The following is a 17,648-nucleotide window of genomic DNA, read 5'->3' as shown; positions in this document are numbered from 1 at the left end:
TAACTGTAAGTTTCATCGGCCCTCCAACCACATGGAACAAGTAAAAAGTTACAAAGTTAAGTGAAGCATCGTGACAAAAGGATAAAGCTAGTACAAAAAGAAGCATAAGCCCACATATACATTTACTGAGAAACAAAGGATTCAGAAGAATACATACAACAGTTCTGCTAAATCAGTACGAGGATACAAAGCAAGAGTTGTGCTTAGGTGGTTTCCCAAAAAACTTTCCTAAAAAGATGATGGCTCCAAAACTAAACTGAAAACGGATCTACGTACACAAGATGCAATGCTACACACGGAATTTACAACGGAGGCACACTTCAGTTTTTTCTTCACAGTAAAAAACCCAAAACTGAAATCGATATGCAAAGAATGATACACAGGTCAATGGACAAGAAAAAAGAAGAACAAGAGAAAAAAAAAAGGCATGGACGGTTTCATTCATGCATTTCATGATGCCATGTTTCCCTTCCAGGTCAATGATGCAGCGGCGGGCTGCGCGGAAGGGACATGCGATGATCGCTCAGCTCATGAGCTCCTTCTCCGCGCGCACCGGGGGCGGCCCGCCGTGGTCGGAGGCCGCGCCCGCACCGGACGACATCCTGAGGTTCTGCTGCTGGTACACCTGCCGCAGCCTCTCGATCTCCTCCTTCAGCGCCTCTTGATGAGCTGCAGATCAAGACGATTTTGGTTATTCCTGACGAGTCATGCAGGATGGAATTGTGAGTTTTCTGACGGAGTAGGAAGGAGTACTGACCGTCCTTGAAAAGCTTGTCCTGCGCCAGAGCTGCGATCCGCTGCTTGAGGTGGCTGTTGCCGACGGTGAGGATCGTCCGCTGCTGATCCAGAAACGCCACCCGGGGAGACAGCACGGACACCTCGTTCTGCAGATCAAACCATCGAAACGTCACGTGAGATTACTTCAGATGACGCTAGTAGCTAGAGTAGTTAATTAGTTTTGACTGAAGACTTGTCAGATTAACTCCTGGGTTTGCCCCAAACATCCTCTCTTCTCTTTTTGTGATGTCTCCATGTGCACACCCAGCTTGTGATAGAATACACACACATACACAGCATATGCCCTTAACGTGCGGCGCATGCAAGTGGGTACAGTAGGGTTGTTAAATGCTACCAGTGCACTAGCGCTCACATCATTGCTTAAGACAATAATCAGATGTGGCACCACTCACTACTGGGTGGGGCCGGGAGGCGCCTGCGCCTGCATGTGCCGTACCACTCACTGGCCGTGTAATTGGAGCGGGAGAGGAGAGGGACCGCCACTCCGTGAGATGCGAGCACGCAGCGCCATGTGCATTTGGATCACGCGAGCCACCTTGGTTGGTAGGTACCGTACATCGCTGTGCGTACGCACGAGAGGGGAGCCTACTGATGATCGATCTCATTCATGATCCCACCCCACCCCACATGGGTTCTCCCCAACATCATTTTGCTACCTTGCGTGCCAGCCAGCCTGCACCTTCGATCTAACCCTCTAGTGCACGCGGCGATTGATACGTTTTGTGTCATTGTGTGTGCACGAGCGAAAACATCTGTATATGGGTACGTCGTGGCATGTCGTGCGTACACGCCAAATTAATGGGTACGCACGTATACATCGCCCTGCCCTGCGAGCGCGAGCGACGTGCACATTTTGTGACACAAAACCACACAAGGTCGAGTGTGCGCTAGCTCTTGCGCATGCATGCATGCATGCATGCACGCATGACAAGAGCGTACATGAGCTGCATGCATGCCGAAATTGTGCTTATGCCTTATGGCCGTGCCTACGGAATTTCCTTAGCATCACGTAGCTAGCGTACATAATCTATGATCTACTGCTACTCAGTTTTCTACTCTGCTTTCTTGCAAAGGGGTGTTGGGCGACAAAATTAAAGGTCGGAGGCATGCATGAAGTAGAGTGAGTGGCGTACGTGTTGTCAGCTTTTTAAGTATAGCTCCTAGAACTGAGATCCATATATTTCGACTAGCCAACTCTTTTTTTGAGACAATTTGGACTAGCTAACTAGAATTGAGTAGCACTAGCTCGCCCTTTATTAAGCTCAGAAGTTATGAGTTTTGCACGTACTAGCTCATTAGACTGTTCTTAGCGAAGCAATTACTACTAAGCTAGCAGCAGGTGAGAGTATATGTACCTGCAGCGTTGTGACGCACCGCTCGAGCTCGGAGATGTACTGCAGCTTCCTCACCCGAGATCTCTGAGCCGACTGACGATTAGCCAGTATCCTGGAAACACATAATTCGGTCGGTCCATGGAGATCGAGCTTGATAATCAACACATTAATCAAGGAATCGCATCCATGCATGCATGCATTGGCATTGCGTGCGCACCTCTTGACCCTCTTGGGGTCGCGGATCGTCTCCGTGGACGAGGTCGGCGTGGTATGCCCCGGCCCCGGCTCCTCCGGGTTAGCATCGTCGTTGTGCCCGTCGTCGTACCGGTCCTTGCCGTGCTTCTCGCCGTCGCTGTCGCTCTTCTCGGACCCCGGGGCCGTGGACCCGCCCTCGTCGGGGAACATGGACATGAGCTGGTCGTCGTCGAGCCTGTCGAAGTCGCCGGCCCCGCCGCAGCCCCCCGGCGCCATCTCCACGAAGGCCACCGAGTCGCTGAGCGACCTGCGGTGCGCGCCCCGGCGCGCCGCCGCGAACTCGGCGAACTCGTCCGCCCACACCGCGGCGGGCGCGTGGCCGTGGTGCTCCACGCCGGCGCCGGGCCAGTGGTGCGCCCCGGTCGGGATCTTGGGCGGGAGCTGCGCCATTATGCCCGAGAGCGAACCCGGCAATGCGCAACAGCTAGCTAGCCGCTACCTCTCCTAGCCACGCCAAAGCTAGCTAGAGTTGCGTAATGCGGTGTGCCGGCGCGCGTAGAGCTTTGTTTTATACTGGCCGAGGCTGGCATAGAGAGTAGCCTTGGCTGCTACACTTGCTTGCGCCTTGTTGAGATGGGGGATGGAGATTGATGGGAATTGGAATCGGGGAGTCACATGGGACGAGACTTTTGGAACATGAGGACAGCCTGAGCCAGCTAGCTCGGCCGGAGGGGGTGGTGGTGGTGCGCGCGGGAAGGAAGGAAGGGAGGATGGATGGATGGATCGTCGAAGATGGTGGGGATGGACGGTTTTAAGCGGGGCGGTTTTTAGTAGGTGGGCAGGAATCCCCATCCACGTGCCGCTGTCGATCTATCCACCCGTCCGTCCGTCCATGGATCTCATTCTCCCATCATTGCCTCTTGCTAGCTCGCTGCCTGTGCATATATGGCGAGAGCTGCAAGTAGCCGTCGCTGTCGCCTAAAACGGGCCGGATGTCAGCAGCGGCTAGATCTGATCTGCTGCGTGCGTGCTTTGAATTAATGGCCATGCAGCTGCTGATCATTACGATTACGAGCGGGAGAAATTGGCCATTCTTCTCATTCGTTCGTTCGTCCATGGCTAGTACGTACGTGGTTTCAGACTCCATTGGCATGGCTCGACCGTGTCAGACATGGGAATGGATGGAAAGGAAGAGGCAGGAAAGCGTGTCAGCCTGCTGTCAGGTTGGTTTGCACCGGAAAGCTGCGTGCGCGCGTATCATTTGGTCAGAAAACGGGCATGTTCGCAAATCCTCGGGATCAGAGATCTCACCGCGTCTAATTCTAGTTCCATGTTACGCGGGAATCTTCTGTCCTCTCTTTATCACGACACCTTCTACCACCCTTCCTCTTTGTTGATAATATACTACTACTCCAAAGAAGTCCAGTGACTTCTTTACGCAAGTAACCTGCTCTGTCTGTAAGGATGTTGCGCTGCATATCTCTGGTCTTGCAAACGAAAGGCAGGACCGATCGACCTCCGTGCTGATGAAATGTTTAAACAGCAGGAAGAACAAGTAGGCACGCATTTGAGATGTGCTAATCAAGTGATCTCCATTCTTCACTGACCTCGATGCACTTGTTTCTAATTGAATACCAACCGTTGTGCTATGACAGGAAAGGTCTCGGGTAGACCGGCTGGGGTGGAAGCGGTGTTGGAGGCTGGTGGCTAGGCCGAACCATTCTGAGGGTTCGGTGGAACGGTCGTGTCCGGATCTAGGCGAAAGCTTTGAAATTAATGGGGGAGGATGCCGGTGACAGCGGCGTCCTCAAACGTCATTTACTTTTTTGAAGGCATTTCGGAAGATGTTGCCTTCGATCTTCCTAGAAAGAGGACATGTTAGGTGCCAGTTTGTGGTTCTCGGCATAGTTTTTCTCATAAACCGGGAACCTCTGTCTTTGCATTTTCTCTGTTAAAGTAATTGGCAGAGCTCCTGCCATGCACGTCAGTATAATAATAATATATTGGTGTCTGGTTTGTGTCCAATTCTTCTATACGATGTTTTTTTACTATGTGTAGGAATTTGGTAATTGTTTGGACGTTTGTCAAATTTTTTGATATGCATGTTTCCAATATAATACTCTGTACCAAAATATAAGACTTTTTAAAGCTAAACTAGCATACACAAACATCTTGGATTTTGATACTAAGGGAGTATATTTCTTGTGACTATTACCAAAGATATAAATAACTGAAATATTGTCGCACAATAACTACAAACTTGTAAAGTTCACCAAAATTTGAAATTTGTGAGAAGATGTAAGGTTGGTTTGGGCACAAACAAATGCAACACAAACATGACGACATGCCCAACCCAATGGTCCCTTTTTTGTTTTTCCTTTTGTTTATTTCTCATTCACCTTTGTTTTTGTTATTTTAGTTTTCTTTTCAAGAAATGCAAAAAAAGTGAAGTTCAAAAACCAATCACATTTTAAAAAACATTTAATTATCCAAATTTATTAAGAAATATCCACAAATTTCAAAAATGGTCGTGCCTTTCGCAAAACTGTGTAAGCTTTTAAACAAATGCAGATTTTTTACTTTTAAAAAAATAAATGTTTTACATGTTTTTTATGGAAAACGGACAAATCATAAGAAATTTTTGGTATATAAATTTAGAAATATTTCAACATGTAAAAAATAGTAAAACTAAAAAAAAATAAAAAACAATGAAGGAAACAATCAATTGAATATTACGGACGAACTAACAATTACTGTGCCTGACCACTACAGACCTTTGTTTAAGGTGAGACTTTCACCTGCCTCAGAGTAAGCGCGGCGCGGCTGAAGGGAGTTCCTATTTGGCGCGTGACGCGCTGGCGAACATGCCAGCGCACAGCCCCCCTCTTCCGCTCCCAGCGTCCTTATTGGCTCGCCCATGAGCGGGGATGGCTGCCTCAGTTTTTAATTTTGTTTTCTTTTAGTTTTTTCTGTTTCTATTTTTTTTATTTAACAGAATTTTAAAAAGTCCAAAATTTCATAAAAAATAATTTGAAAAAACAAATATTCCAGAAAATCATAAAATGTTCGTCGCTTAAAAAAATGTTTGTGTATTGAAAAAATGTTCGTAAATTCAAAATCTATTCATGAATTTGAAAAAACGTTCAACGATTCAAAAAATGTTCACTGAATCAAAAAATATTTGTGATTTCAAAAATAAATGTTTGCTTATTCAAAAGTTGCTCCCAAATTAAAAAAAATATTCACCCATGCAAAGAACTTGTTCACGAGTTCCAAACAAATGTACACAATTTCAAAAAAATGTTCAAGAATTCAAAATGTTCACAATTTATAAAAATATTCACAAATATTGAAAAAATGTTTGCATATTCAGAAATTTGATGCTTTTTTTGAATTTGATGAAAAAAATTGAATCGAATATTGCCTTCAATCTTCTCGGGGAGAGGGCATGTTTGGCGCCAGTGGTCTGCTTGTGGTTTTTGGCAAGGTTTTTCATAAACAGGGAAATTCTGTATTTGTTTTTCCTCTCTTAAAGAAATTGGCAGAGCTCCTGCCATGCACGTCATAATAATAATAATACACTGGTGTTTAGTTTGTGCCCAATTCTTCTATACAATGTTTTTTTACTGTTTGTTGGAATTTGGTAATTATTTGGACATTTATCATTTTTTTATATGCCTATTTCCAATATAATACTCTGTACCAAAATATAAGATCTTTTGAAGCTAAACAAGCATGCAAAAACGTGTTAGATTTTGATACGCAGGGGGTAATTTTTTTGTTAATGTTACAAAAATTATAAATAACTAAAACATTGTTGCTAAAAAACTACAAACTTGTAAAATTCATCAAAATATGAAATTTCGCCTGTATTTTTTCTAAGTTTTTTTTAGAAGATGTAAGGTTGGTTTGGGCACATACAAATGCAACACAGACATGACCATGGGCCCGAAGTAAAAATAAACATGGCGACATGCCCAACCCAATGGTCCTTTTTTCTTGGTTTTCCTTTTGTCTACTTCTCATTTACCTTCCTTTCTGTTCTTTTAGTTTTTCTTTCCAACAAATTGCAAATAAGTTGAAGTTCAAAAACCATTCACATTTTAAAAAACATTGAATTATCCTAATTTATTAAGAAATATCCATAAATTTCAAAAAATTGTTGTCTTTTGCAAAAAATGTGTAAGTTTTCAACAAATGCAGTTTTTTACTTAAAAAAATAGATATTTACATGTTTTTAATGGAAACGGGAAAATCAGAAGAAATTTTTTGTATTTCAATTTAGAAAAATTTCAATATATAAATAAGTGCTGGAAAATAAAAATAAAAAACAACAAACAAAACGAGCAATATAATGTTACGGACGAACTAACAGCTACTGTACCCGCACACTACAGAAATTCGTTTAAGGTGAGGCTTTCATCTGTCTCGCAGTAAGCGGGGTGGGGCTGAAGGGAGCTCCTATTTGGTGTGTGGCGTGCCGGTTAACGAGCGCTTCTTTGGGAGCCTCGTAACGATCAACGTCACTTGACACGTTTTTAGTCATTTGCCATGTGTCGCACTCTGGCCACTCCTTTTGGATTTTATTTTTTATTTTTCCACACGCTTTTTCGGCTATTTAAATGGTTTTTTGGGTTTTTTTCCGACATTTTGGTTTTTCACCGGTCTTCCTTAGTTTTTTCACAAATTTTTTTCAAAATTTCTTTTTCTGCGAAAAAATGTGTTTTCTTTTTTTTCCTTTCACGAGAGTCACAATTTTGTTTCGCGAGAGGCACGGTTTTGCTTTCGCGAGAGTCACGGCCGTGCCTCTCGGAAACGAAAAAAAACGAGTTTTTTAGTTTTTTCTTTCACGAGAGTTACGGTTTTGCTTCTGCGAGAGGCACGGTTGTGCTTTCGCAAGACTCACGGCCATGCCTCTCGAAAACGAAAAAAACACGTTTTTGTTTTTTTTCTTTCGCGAGAGTCACGGTTTTGTTTTCGCGAGAGGCACAGTTGTGCTTTTGCGAGAGTCATGGCCGTGCCTCTCGGAAACGAAAAAACGCATTTTCTATTTTTTTTTCTTTCTCGAGAGTCACCTTTTTGCTTTCGCGAAAGGCATGGGTGTGCTTTCGCGAGAGTCACGGCCGTGCCTCCTCGGAAACGAAAAAACACGTTTTCCCTTTTTTTTCTTCCGCGAGAGTCACGGTTTTCCTTTCGTGAGAGGCATAGTTTGTGATTTCGTGAGAGGCACGGGCGTGCCACTTTCAGAAAGGAAAAAAACCTGTGCTCCCGGTTTGGTTTTTTCGTCTGGTTTTTTTCGGCCGGTTTTTCCATGAAAAAAAAGTTTGTCAAAACCTATCAACATGAGATCTAGTTTTGAAGATCTCGACGCGAGGAATCCAACGGTGAAATCGTTTGAGATTTGGACGCACGGTTTGAGAGATAAAACATTTTGAATAAACGGATCTACGAAAAAAAAATGGAAAACTCCCAGGTTGCGACAAGTGACGCGCTGCATATGCGCCACTTGTCGCAACCTGGAGAGTTGAAGTGATCTTTGCAACTAGTACTCCTCAACTAATGATTTCGACATGTTAGCGCACAACCCCCTCCTCCCCTCCCGCGCGCCCCTATTTGGCTTGGCCCATGAGCGGGGATGGACGCCCCAGTTTTAAATTTTGCTTTGTTTTGTTTTTTAGTTGTTTTTGTTTTTTGTTTTTATTTTATCTTATTTAAAGTAATTTCGAATTTTAAATAGTCCCATATGTCATAAAAAATAATTTTGGAAAACAAATGTTCGAGAAAATTATCAAACGTTTGTGGTTTAAAAAAATGTTCGTAAATTAATAATCTATTCATGAATTTGAAAAATATTTCGTCAATTCAAAGTTGTTCTCTGATTCAAAAAATGTTTGTGTATTCAAAATTGCTCCCAAATTTCAAAAAATGTTTGCCCATGCAAAGAACTTGTTCACGAGTTCCAAAAAATGTACACAATTTTAAAAAATGTTCACAAATTCAAAAAATGTTCATGATTGAGAAATAATGTTCATGAATATTTACAAAAAAATTATATTCAGAAATATGATGATTGTTTTTTTGAATTTGATGAAAAAAAATTGAATCGAATATTGCCTTTGATCTCCCCGGGAAGAGGAATATTAGGTGCTAGCGGTCTGCTCATGGTTTTCGGCCCAGTTTTTCATAAATAGGGCAATTCTGTATTTGCTTTACCTCTCTTAAAGAAATTGGCAAAGCTCCTGCCATGCATGTCAGAAAAATAATAACACAATCATGTTTGGTTTGTGCCCAATTCTTCTATACAATGTTTTTTTGACTGTTTTGTAAGAATTCTTTAATTGTTTGGACGCTTGTCAATTTTTTGATATACCTATTTCCAATATAATTACTCTGTACCAAAATATAAAATCTTTTTAGGCTAAACAAGCATACAAAAACGTGTAAGATTTTGATACCAAAAATATAAATAACTAAAATATTGTTGCTCAAAAACTACAAACTTGTAAAATTCATCAAAATTTGAAATTTTGCCTGGAGTTTTTCTAAGTTTTTTTAGAAGATGTAAGGTTGGTTTGGGCACACACAAATGCAACACAGACGTGACGATGGGCCCGAAGTAAAAAATAAACATGACGACATGCCAAACCCAATGGTCCCTTTTTTGTTTTTTCCTTTTGTTTATTTCTCATTTACCTTTGTTTTTATGGTGAATACGCGAGGGGGCTGGCTCTTCGCTGACCTCCCTAGCCGCGCCCCTCACAGGCGCGCCACGACGAGTAACCGCGGCTGCGAGCCACGTTCCCACGCCTCACGTTTAATGCGCGGATTGGACGTGTGTCGACGGAAACCACCATGATTACAGATTATAGCTGAAAGATTATGGCAGTTGTTTCTCGCCACGTGTGTTCGGGCATGTTTTTGGGCCTAGCCCAACGACGCCTCCAGGTCTGTATGTAGGCATGTCCATCCGGAGCGGTTGCACAGGGCCTCCAATTTTGAGGGGCCCTAGAATCAGCGATAAAAGAAAAGAATCAGCGATTACTGGTACTAGTCAATTGTTTTGGCACTAATTAATGCGGTTTTATATAAGTTTAAATGAAAAAGGACTCGCCCTGAACATCGGAAACGCCTCCAGGCCAACCTCACGTCTCTCTTTCTCTCTCTCTCTATTTGTGTTTCTCATTTTCACTGCACGTTGAGCGATTCGACCCCATGCATTGCCACACATCATGGTCTCCAACCTCTCCCCTCTAATTAGTTTCTTGTAGACATTTTTTTGTTCTTTTTGTTTTTTTCATTATTATTTTCATTTTGGCAACAAGTAAAGTCCTTTTTGGTGATGATAAAATGTGAATTCTCTTAAAAATACTCTATCATCCGAATAGTTAATACAAAAAAGTTCAATTAATATTTTTACATATAGAACCTAAATTTAATTTCGCACCGGGCCCCGGATTTGAAAGGTACGGCCCTGGACGCCTCGGATGCACGTGTGACCCAGGCCCGGAGGCTCCTGCGGTGGACTAAGAATGGGGGCCCTTAGCGCCCAGACTTATGAACGGACAGTAGCATCATTCCCGGCAAGGGGCCTTCGCTGGAACCTACTCAAGCTCAAGAAGCAGCTCTTCGAGAGATCAAGGAGCGCATCAAGAAGACCAAGATAACTTATAGAAATGAAGTACTGAAAGCAGGCTCTTGCCGGCAAGGCAAGACCGGCAAGACGAAGGCCCAGTAAGCCCCGCGGGAGGCGGATCCCCGTCAATTGCCAGCGCTCTACCTCACTGAAGGAAATATGCCCTAGAAGCAATAATAAAGTTGTTATTTTATATTTCCTTATTCATGATAAAGGTTTATTATTCATGCTAGAATTGTATTGATCGGAAAATTTAATACATGTGTGAATACATAAACAAATACCGTGTCCCTTCTAAGCCTCTACTAGACTAGCTCATTGATCAAAGATGGTTAAGGTTTCCTAACCATAGACATGTGATGTCATTTGATAACGGGATCACATCATTAGGAAAATGATGTGATGGACAAGACCCATCCGTTAGCTTAGCATATTGACCATTCAGTTTATTGTCATTGCTTTCTTGTTGACAAATACATATTTCTTTGACTATGAGATTATGCAACTCCAGGATACCAGAGGAATAACTTGTGTGCTATCAAACATCACAACGTAACTTGGTGATCATAAAGATGCTCTACATGTATCTTCGAAGGTGTTTGTTGAGTTGGCATAGATCGAGATTAGGATTTGTCACTCCTAGTATCAGAGAGGTATCTCTGGCCCCCCTCGGCAATACACATCATAAGAAGTCTTGCAAGCAAAGTGACTAAAGAGTTAGTTGCAAGATGATGTATTATGGAACGAGTAAAGAGACTTGCTGGTAACGGGATTGAACTAGGTATGAAGATACCGACGATCAAATCTCGGGCAAGTAACATACCGATAGACAAAGGGAATTACGTATCTTGTCATAACGGTTCGACCGATAAAGATCTTCGTAGAATATGTAGGAGCCAATATGGGCATCCAAGTTCCGCTATTGGTTATTGACTGGAGAGGTGTCTCAGTCATGTCTACATAGTTCTCGAACCCGTAGGGTCCGCACGCTTAACGTTCGTTGGTGATATAGTGTTATATGTTTGGTGACCGAATGTGTTCAGAGTCCCGGATAAGATCATGGACATGGCGAGGAGTCTCAGAATGGTCGAGAGGTAAAGATTGGTATATAGGACGATGGAATTCGGACACTGGAAGTGTTTTGGAGTGCACCAGGTAGTCATTGGGTCGCCGGAAGGGGTTCCGGACACCCCCGGTAAGTGTATGGGCCTAATGGGCCAAAGGGGGGACAAACCAGCCCACTAGGGGGCTGGTGAACCCCTCTCCTTGGCAGGACGGCCCTAGGGGAAGGAAAGGGGAGGGGTTTCTCCTCCTGCCTTTTCCCTCCTCATGAGAGAAAGGAAAGGGGGGGACTCCTCCCCGTGCCTTCCTCCCGCACTCAAATATGGAAGGGGCGCGTCTTGGGGAAGACCCCAAGTAGGATTCGGCCCTACTTGGGGCGCCCCTTGGCCTCTCACCTCTCCCCCACCTATATATATGTGGGAGGGGGCGCCACACAGAACGACGACAATCTCTTAGCCGTGTGTGGCGCCCCCTCCACCGTTTACACCCTCGGTCATATTTTCGTAGTGCTTAGGTGAAGCCCTGCGGAGATAGCATCACCATCATTGTCACCACACCGTCATGCTGTCGTAACTCATCCACTACCTCGCCGTCTTGTTGGATCAAGAAGGCGTGGATGTCACCGAGCTGAACATGTGCTGAACGTGGAGGTGCCGTACATTCGTACTCGATCGGTTGGATTGCGAAGAAGTTTGACTACATCAACCGCGTTACTAAACGCTTCTGCTTATGGTCTACGAGGGTACATAGACACACTCTCCCCTTTCGTTTCTATGCATCTCCTTGATAGATCTTGCGTGTGCATATAATTTTTTTTGTTTTCCATGCAATGTTTCATCATGAGCCAGGTCTATGCGTAGATGATATGCACGAGTAGAACACAAAGGGTTGTGGGTGGTGATGGTCATACTGCTTACCACCAACGTCTTATTTTGATTCAGCGGTATTGTAAGATGAAGAGACATGGACCAAACTTACATGTCCACGTACATGAGACCGGTTCCACCGACAAACATGCAACTTGTTTTCCATAAAAGGTGGCTGGCGGGTGTCTGTTTCTCCTACTTTAGTTGAATCGAATTTGACTGCGGTCGGTCCTTGGAGAAGATTAAAACTGCAAACTTGATAAATCACCGTTGTGGTTTTTGCGTAGGTAAGAATGGCTCTTGCTAGAAGCCCATAGCAGCCACGTAAAACTTGCAACAACAAAGTAGAGGACGTCTAACTTGTTTTTGCAGTGCATGTTGTGATGTGATATGTCAAGACGTGATGTGATATATGTTGATGTATGAGATGATCATGTTTTGTAATATCGACAACTGGCAGGAGCCTTAGGGTTGTCTTTTTATTGTATGAAATGCAAGCGCCATGTAATTGCTTTACTTTATTGCTATGCATGTGTTAGCAATAGTTGTAGAAGCAATAGTTGGCGAGACGACCCCGACACAACGATGGAGACCAAGGTGCCGAGCCGGTGACGATGGAGATCATGACGATACTTTGGAGATGGAGATCAAAAGAATAAGATGATCATGGCCATATCATGTCACATATTTTGATTGCATGTGATATTTATCCTTTATGCATCTTATTTTGCTTAGAACTGTGGTAGCATTATAAGAGGATCCCTTCACTAAATTTCAAGATAAAATTGTTCTCCCTGAGTATGCACCGTTGCTAAAGTTCGTCGTTTCAAAGCACCTCGTGATGATGGGGTGTGATAGACTCTACATTTGCATACAACGGGTGTAAGACAGTTTTGCACATTCAAAATTCTTGGGTTAAACTTGACGAGCCTAGCATGTACAGACATGGTCTCGGAACACTAGAGACCAAAAGGTCGAACGTGAGTCATATAGTAGATATGATCAACATAGAGATGTTCACCATTGATGACTACCCCATCTCACGTGATGATCAGACATGGGTTAGTTGATTTGGATCATGTATCACTTAGATAACTTGAGGGATGTTTATTTAAGTGGGAGTTCATTAGTAATTTGATTAACTAAACTTAATTGATCATGAATAGTCTTATAGTTTTGAATATCTATGTTGTAGATCAATGGCCCGAGCTATCGTTCCTCTGAATTTTAATGTGTTCCTAGAGAAAGCTAAGTTGAAAGATGATGGTAGCAACTGCACGGACTGGGTCCATAACTTGAGGATTATCCTCATTGCTGCATAGAAGAATTATGTCCTTGATGCACCGCTAGGTGACAGACCTGCTGCAGGAGCTGATGCAAATGTTATGAACGTCTGGAAAGCTCGATCTGATGACAACTCAGTAGTTCAGTGTGATATGCTTTATGACTTAGAACCGGGACTTCAAATATGTTTTGAACGTCATGGAGCATATGAGATGTTTCAAGAGTTGAAGTTAATATTTCAAGCAAATGCCCGGGTTGAGAGATATGAAGTCTCCAACAAGTTCTATAGCTGCAAGATGGAGGAGAACATTTCTGTGAGTGAACACATACTCAAAATGTCTGGGTATCATAATCACTTGACTCAGCTGGGAGTTGATCTTCCAATTGATAGTGTTATTGACAGAGTTCTTCAATCACTGCCACCAAGCTACAAAGGCTTCGTGATGAACTATAATATGCAAGAGATGAATAAAACGATTCTTGAGCTCTTCGCAATGCTTAAGGCCGCGGAGGTAGAAATCAAGAAGGAGCATCAAGTGTTGATGGTTAACAAAACCACTAGTTTCAAGAAAAAGGGCAATGGAGAGAAAGGGAACTTCAAGAATAATGGAAAGCAAGTTGCCACTCCCGGGAAGAAACCCAAAGCTGGACCTAAGCCTGAAACTGAGTGCTTCTACTACAAAGGAAGTGGTCACCAGAAGAAGAACTACCCCAAGTATTTGGCGGATAAGAAGGATGGCAAAGTGAACAAAGGTATATTTGATATACATGTAATCAATGTGTTCCTTACTAATGCTTGTAGTAGTGCCTGGGTATTTGATACTGGTTCGGTTGCTCATATTTGTAACTCGAAACAGGAGCTGCGGAATAAATGAAGATTGGATAAGGACGAGTTTACGATGCGCGCCGGGACTGGTTCCAAGGTTGATGTGATCGTCGTCGGCACGCTACATCTGCATCTACCTTTGGGATTAGTTTTAGACCTCAATAATTTTTATTTGGTGCCAGCATTGAGCATGAACATTATATCTAGATCTTATTTATTGCGAGACGGATATTCATTTAAGTCAAAGAATAATGGTTGTTCTACTTATATGAATAATATCTTTTATGGTCATGCACCCTTGAAGAATGGTTTGTTCTTATTGAAAGTGCTACTGATCGACTAGAGGGGGGGTGAATAGGAGATTTTTATGAAAGTCTTCAAAACATGGAAGTTTCGAAGACAAACGATAGAAATAAACCTATTACCATGAAGCAGAAGGTAGACTACACTAGGCAAACCATAGTCAAGTATTCAATGGAGTGAAAGCACAATGACTAATAGCAGCTAGGCAGTAAAGATCAGGTAGGAAGATATTGTGAAGCCAATCAGAACAAGCAGTCACTCAGTGAAGACAAAAGATAAAGCAATCATACAATGACTTCACAAGGACCAACAGTAAGTAAAGGGAAGGGAAGGATGAAACCAGTGACTCGTTGAAGACAATGATTTATTGGACCAGTTCCAGTTGCTGTGACAACTGTACGTCTGGTTAGGGAGGCTGAGATTCAACTCAGAAGACCTCGTCTTCACCTTATTCCCCTTGAGCTAAGGACACCTAGTCCTCGCCCAATCACTCTGGTAAGTCTTCAAGGTAGACTTCCGAACCTTCACAGACTTCGTTCACCGGCAATCCACAATGACTCTTGGATGCTCAAAACGCGACGCCTAACCGGCTGGAGGATTCACAGTCCTCAAGTGTAATAAGTCTTCAGATCACACAGACAGGAAGACTTAAGTGATGCCTAACACTCTTTGGCTCTGGGTGTTTAGGGCTTTATCCTCGCAAGGAATTCTCTCTCAAAGGCTTTGAGGTGGGTTGCTCTCAAACGACAAAAGCCGTGCACTGACTCTGAGCAGCCAACCGTTTATGGTTGTAGGGGGTGGGCTATTTATAGCCACTAGGCAACCCGACCTGATTTGTCCGAAATGACCCTTGGTCACTAAGGAACTGACACGTGTTCCAATGATCAGATTTCAAACACACACGACAACTTTACTTGGGCTACAAGCAAAGCTGACTTATCCAACTCTGGACAAGATTTGCTCTCATAGTCTTCACTCGAAGACATAGGATTTGGTTAAGCATCACTTTAGTCATTCTGACTGGTTCACTTGGACCCCACTTAACAGTACGGTGGTTCCTATGACTCAACAAAGAAGAACGATGAAGCAACTAAGTCTTCGCGCTCCATAGTCTTCATGCGATGTCTTCTCTTGTCATAGTCTTCAATGTGAATGTCTTCATGTACCATCTTTGACTTCAATGTCTTCATTCATTTTTAGGGGTCATCTCTGGTAGGAAAACCGAATCAATGAGGGACTTCTACCTATGTTATCCTGCAATTCTCACAAACACATTAGTCCCTCAACCAGGTTTGTCATCAATACTCCAAAACCAACTAGGGGTGGCACTAGATGCACTTACAATCTCCCCCTTTTTGGTGATTGATGACAAACTGGTTGAAGTTTTCAACGGGGAATAAAATATGTGAAATTGTAAAGGATAGGGTATTGTCTTCATAAGTGGCAAAGGCTCCCCCTGAAGATGTGCATATAAGTAATTTTCTTTTGGTATGCAAATGCACATGGCAGGTTGTACTTATGGAGATCCTCTTCAACTTATGATGACAAGTCATTATGCAAGATATGATGTAATGAAGATAATGACATGCATAATGAAAAATGGATGTCTGCAAAATGATCTAAGTGCAGAATTTATCGTCACACATGCGGAATTTATCGTCGCATCACAGAATAGCAAATAAGTAGCAAATGACCATCGAGTTTAAGTGTTACAACTCAAAGAACCAAATGTATCGAAAATGAGAGTTGTAAGCACTTGGCAAAAGTAGCAAAAAATAAGTCAACCACCCATATAGACCCGCTTGAAGACTATCAACTCATATGCTTCTCCCCCTTTTGTTAGTGAGGACCAAAAAGGTTTGAAGACATAGAGCGCCTACTCGTTCCCATGAGGTGCAGGCGAGGCAGCAGGGTCGTCGTTGAGATCCGGTGGTGCAGAGGAACTTGGTGCAGTGTCGACACACGCTGAAGTTGGAGGAGGTGAAGTTGCATCATCTTGGTCATCGATGACTCTGGCATTTATAGTCGCAGCTGAGGACGAGTATTCAGAGTCTTCAAGTGAGGGAGTTCGACGCAAGTGAGCATTTCTGGGAGGAGTTGAGTCAAACTTGAAGCGTTCGGTGAAGCCATCGTCATGCAGATCAGCTTCAACACTGAGTAGGGTCAAACTCTTCCACGACCTCCAACAGGTTTCATGAGTGACAAAGGCATTCTTGGTGGCAAGATTGCGAATGCGGTTGACATCCACCAAGAGGCTTTGCATCTGACGCTTAAGCCAGTCGTGATGTTTGTCCTGTTTCTGATGAAGCGCGACTAGAAGCTCTCGGTCATTTAGGACACAAGATCGTCGTCGAGGCCTTTGCGCTATGGTGCTACCAGTGGCATCAGTTTGAGCACGAGGGGCACGTGTGTTTCCAGCAAGGGGATAAACACGAGACACTACTGGAATTCCTTCAATGGGCTGGGTGAAGCTTTGGTGATCAGCATTGTGAAGATAAATGGGATCCTTAGCAGGCTCTGGATAAATGGCTTCAACTGACAGATCAACCTCGGGCAAGAATATAAGATGATTGCGTGCAGACGGCTGATAGTTGAAAGCTGAGTGACGCTTTATCAGACGCATGACCCATGGAGTATAGAATTTCAACCCAAAGATGTCAGAGCCAGACGCAGCCAACTGCCTGATGAAGAAGTCTTGAGCATTGAAGCCGATGCCATTGAAGATATAGAAAACCAAAGTCTTCATTGCTCCTTCAAGCTTCGCTGCAGATGAGTGTCCTTTGACTGGCCATAGAGTCTTCCTGATGATGTGGTAAATGGTGCGAGGCAAGTACTCTAGGTCTTCAACAAAGAACTCAGATGGGTATTCAGCGTCATGAGGCAGAGGCTTCATCATGCTCAACATTTGACTCATGTTGGGTTCTGGCTTCTGAAAGATGCTTTCCAAGGCATTTTGATGTTGTTGACAACCTGGTTCATAGTATTCACCAGGAGTGTGCAGGCCTGTGAGCTCAATGATATCAAGAACTTTAGCTTCATGATGGACATTGCCTGTCATCCACTCAAGGACCCAAGTCTTTGGATCCTTGTTGTAGCCTCGAATATGAAGAGTGGCATAGAATTGAAGCAGCAATTCTTCGTTTCAGTGCTCCTTGTCAGTGATGAACTGCAACAGACCAGCATCTCTGAAACAATCCAATGCTTCTTCAAGGCAGGGCAGTCCAGCTATAGCTTCATAGTCGAGGTGCATATGTGGAAATATGCGCCCTTGATTGTATAGGACACAAGAATAGTAGCTGCGCTGCTGATAGCTCCAGAACCGATCTGAGGAAATGCGCGGTCTAGTA

General features: G+C 43.5%; 1 protein-coding gene across 1 annotated transcript; it reads right to left on the bottom strand.

Annotated features, from left to right (window-relative positions):
• Positions 1-105: 105 nt before the first annotated feature.
• On the bottom strand, positions 106-3,105 carry LOC119269034 (basic leucine zipper 6-like). The gene is made up of 4 exons (XM_037550782.1): positions 2,350-3,105; positions 2,154-2,244; positions 758-884; positions 106-669 (listed from the first exon to the last, which is right to left on the bottom strand). Exons 1-4 carry the CDS (start codon positions 2,775-2,777, stop codon positions 524-526), a joined length of 792 nt encoding a protein of 263 aa, XP_037406679.1. The 5' UTR covers positions 2,778-3,105; the 3' UTR covers positions 106-523.
• Between the last annotated feature and the right edge of the window lie 14,543 nt (positions 3,106-17,648).

This window comes from Triticum dicoccoides, chromosome 3A, assembly GCF_002162155.2.
Source record: "Triticum dicoccoides isolate Atlit2015 ecotype Zavitan chromosome 3A, WEW_v2.0, whole genome shotgun sequence".
Classification (NCBI taxonomy): domain Eukaryota; kingdom Viridiplantae; phylum Streptophyta; class Magnoliopsida; order Poales; family Poaceae; genus Triticum; species Triticum dicoccoides.
This window is presented reverse-complemented; position numbering and strand designations above follow the sequence as displayed.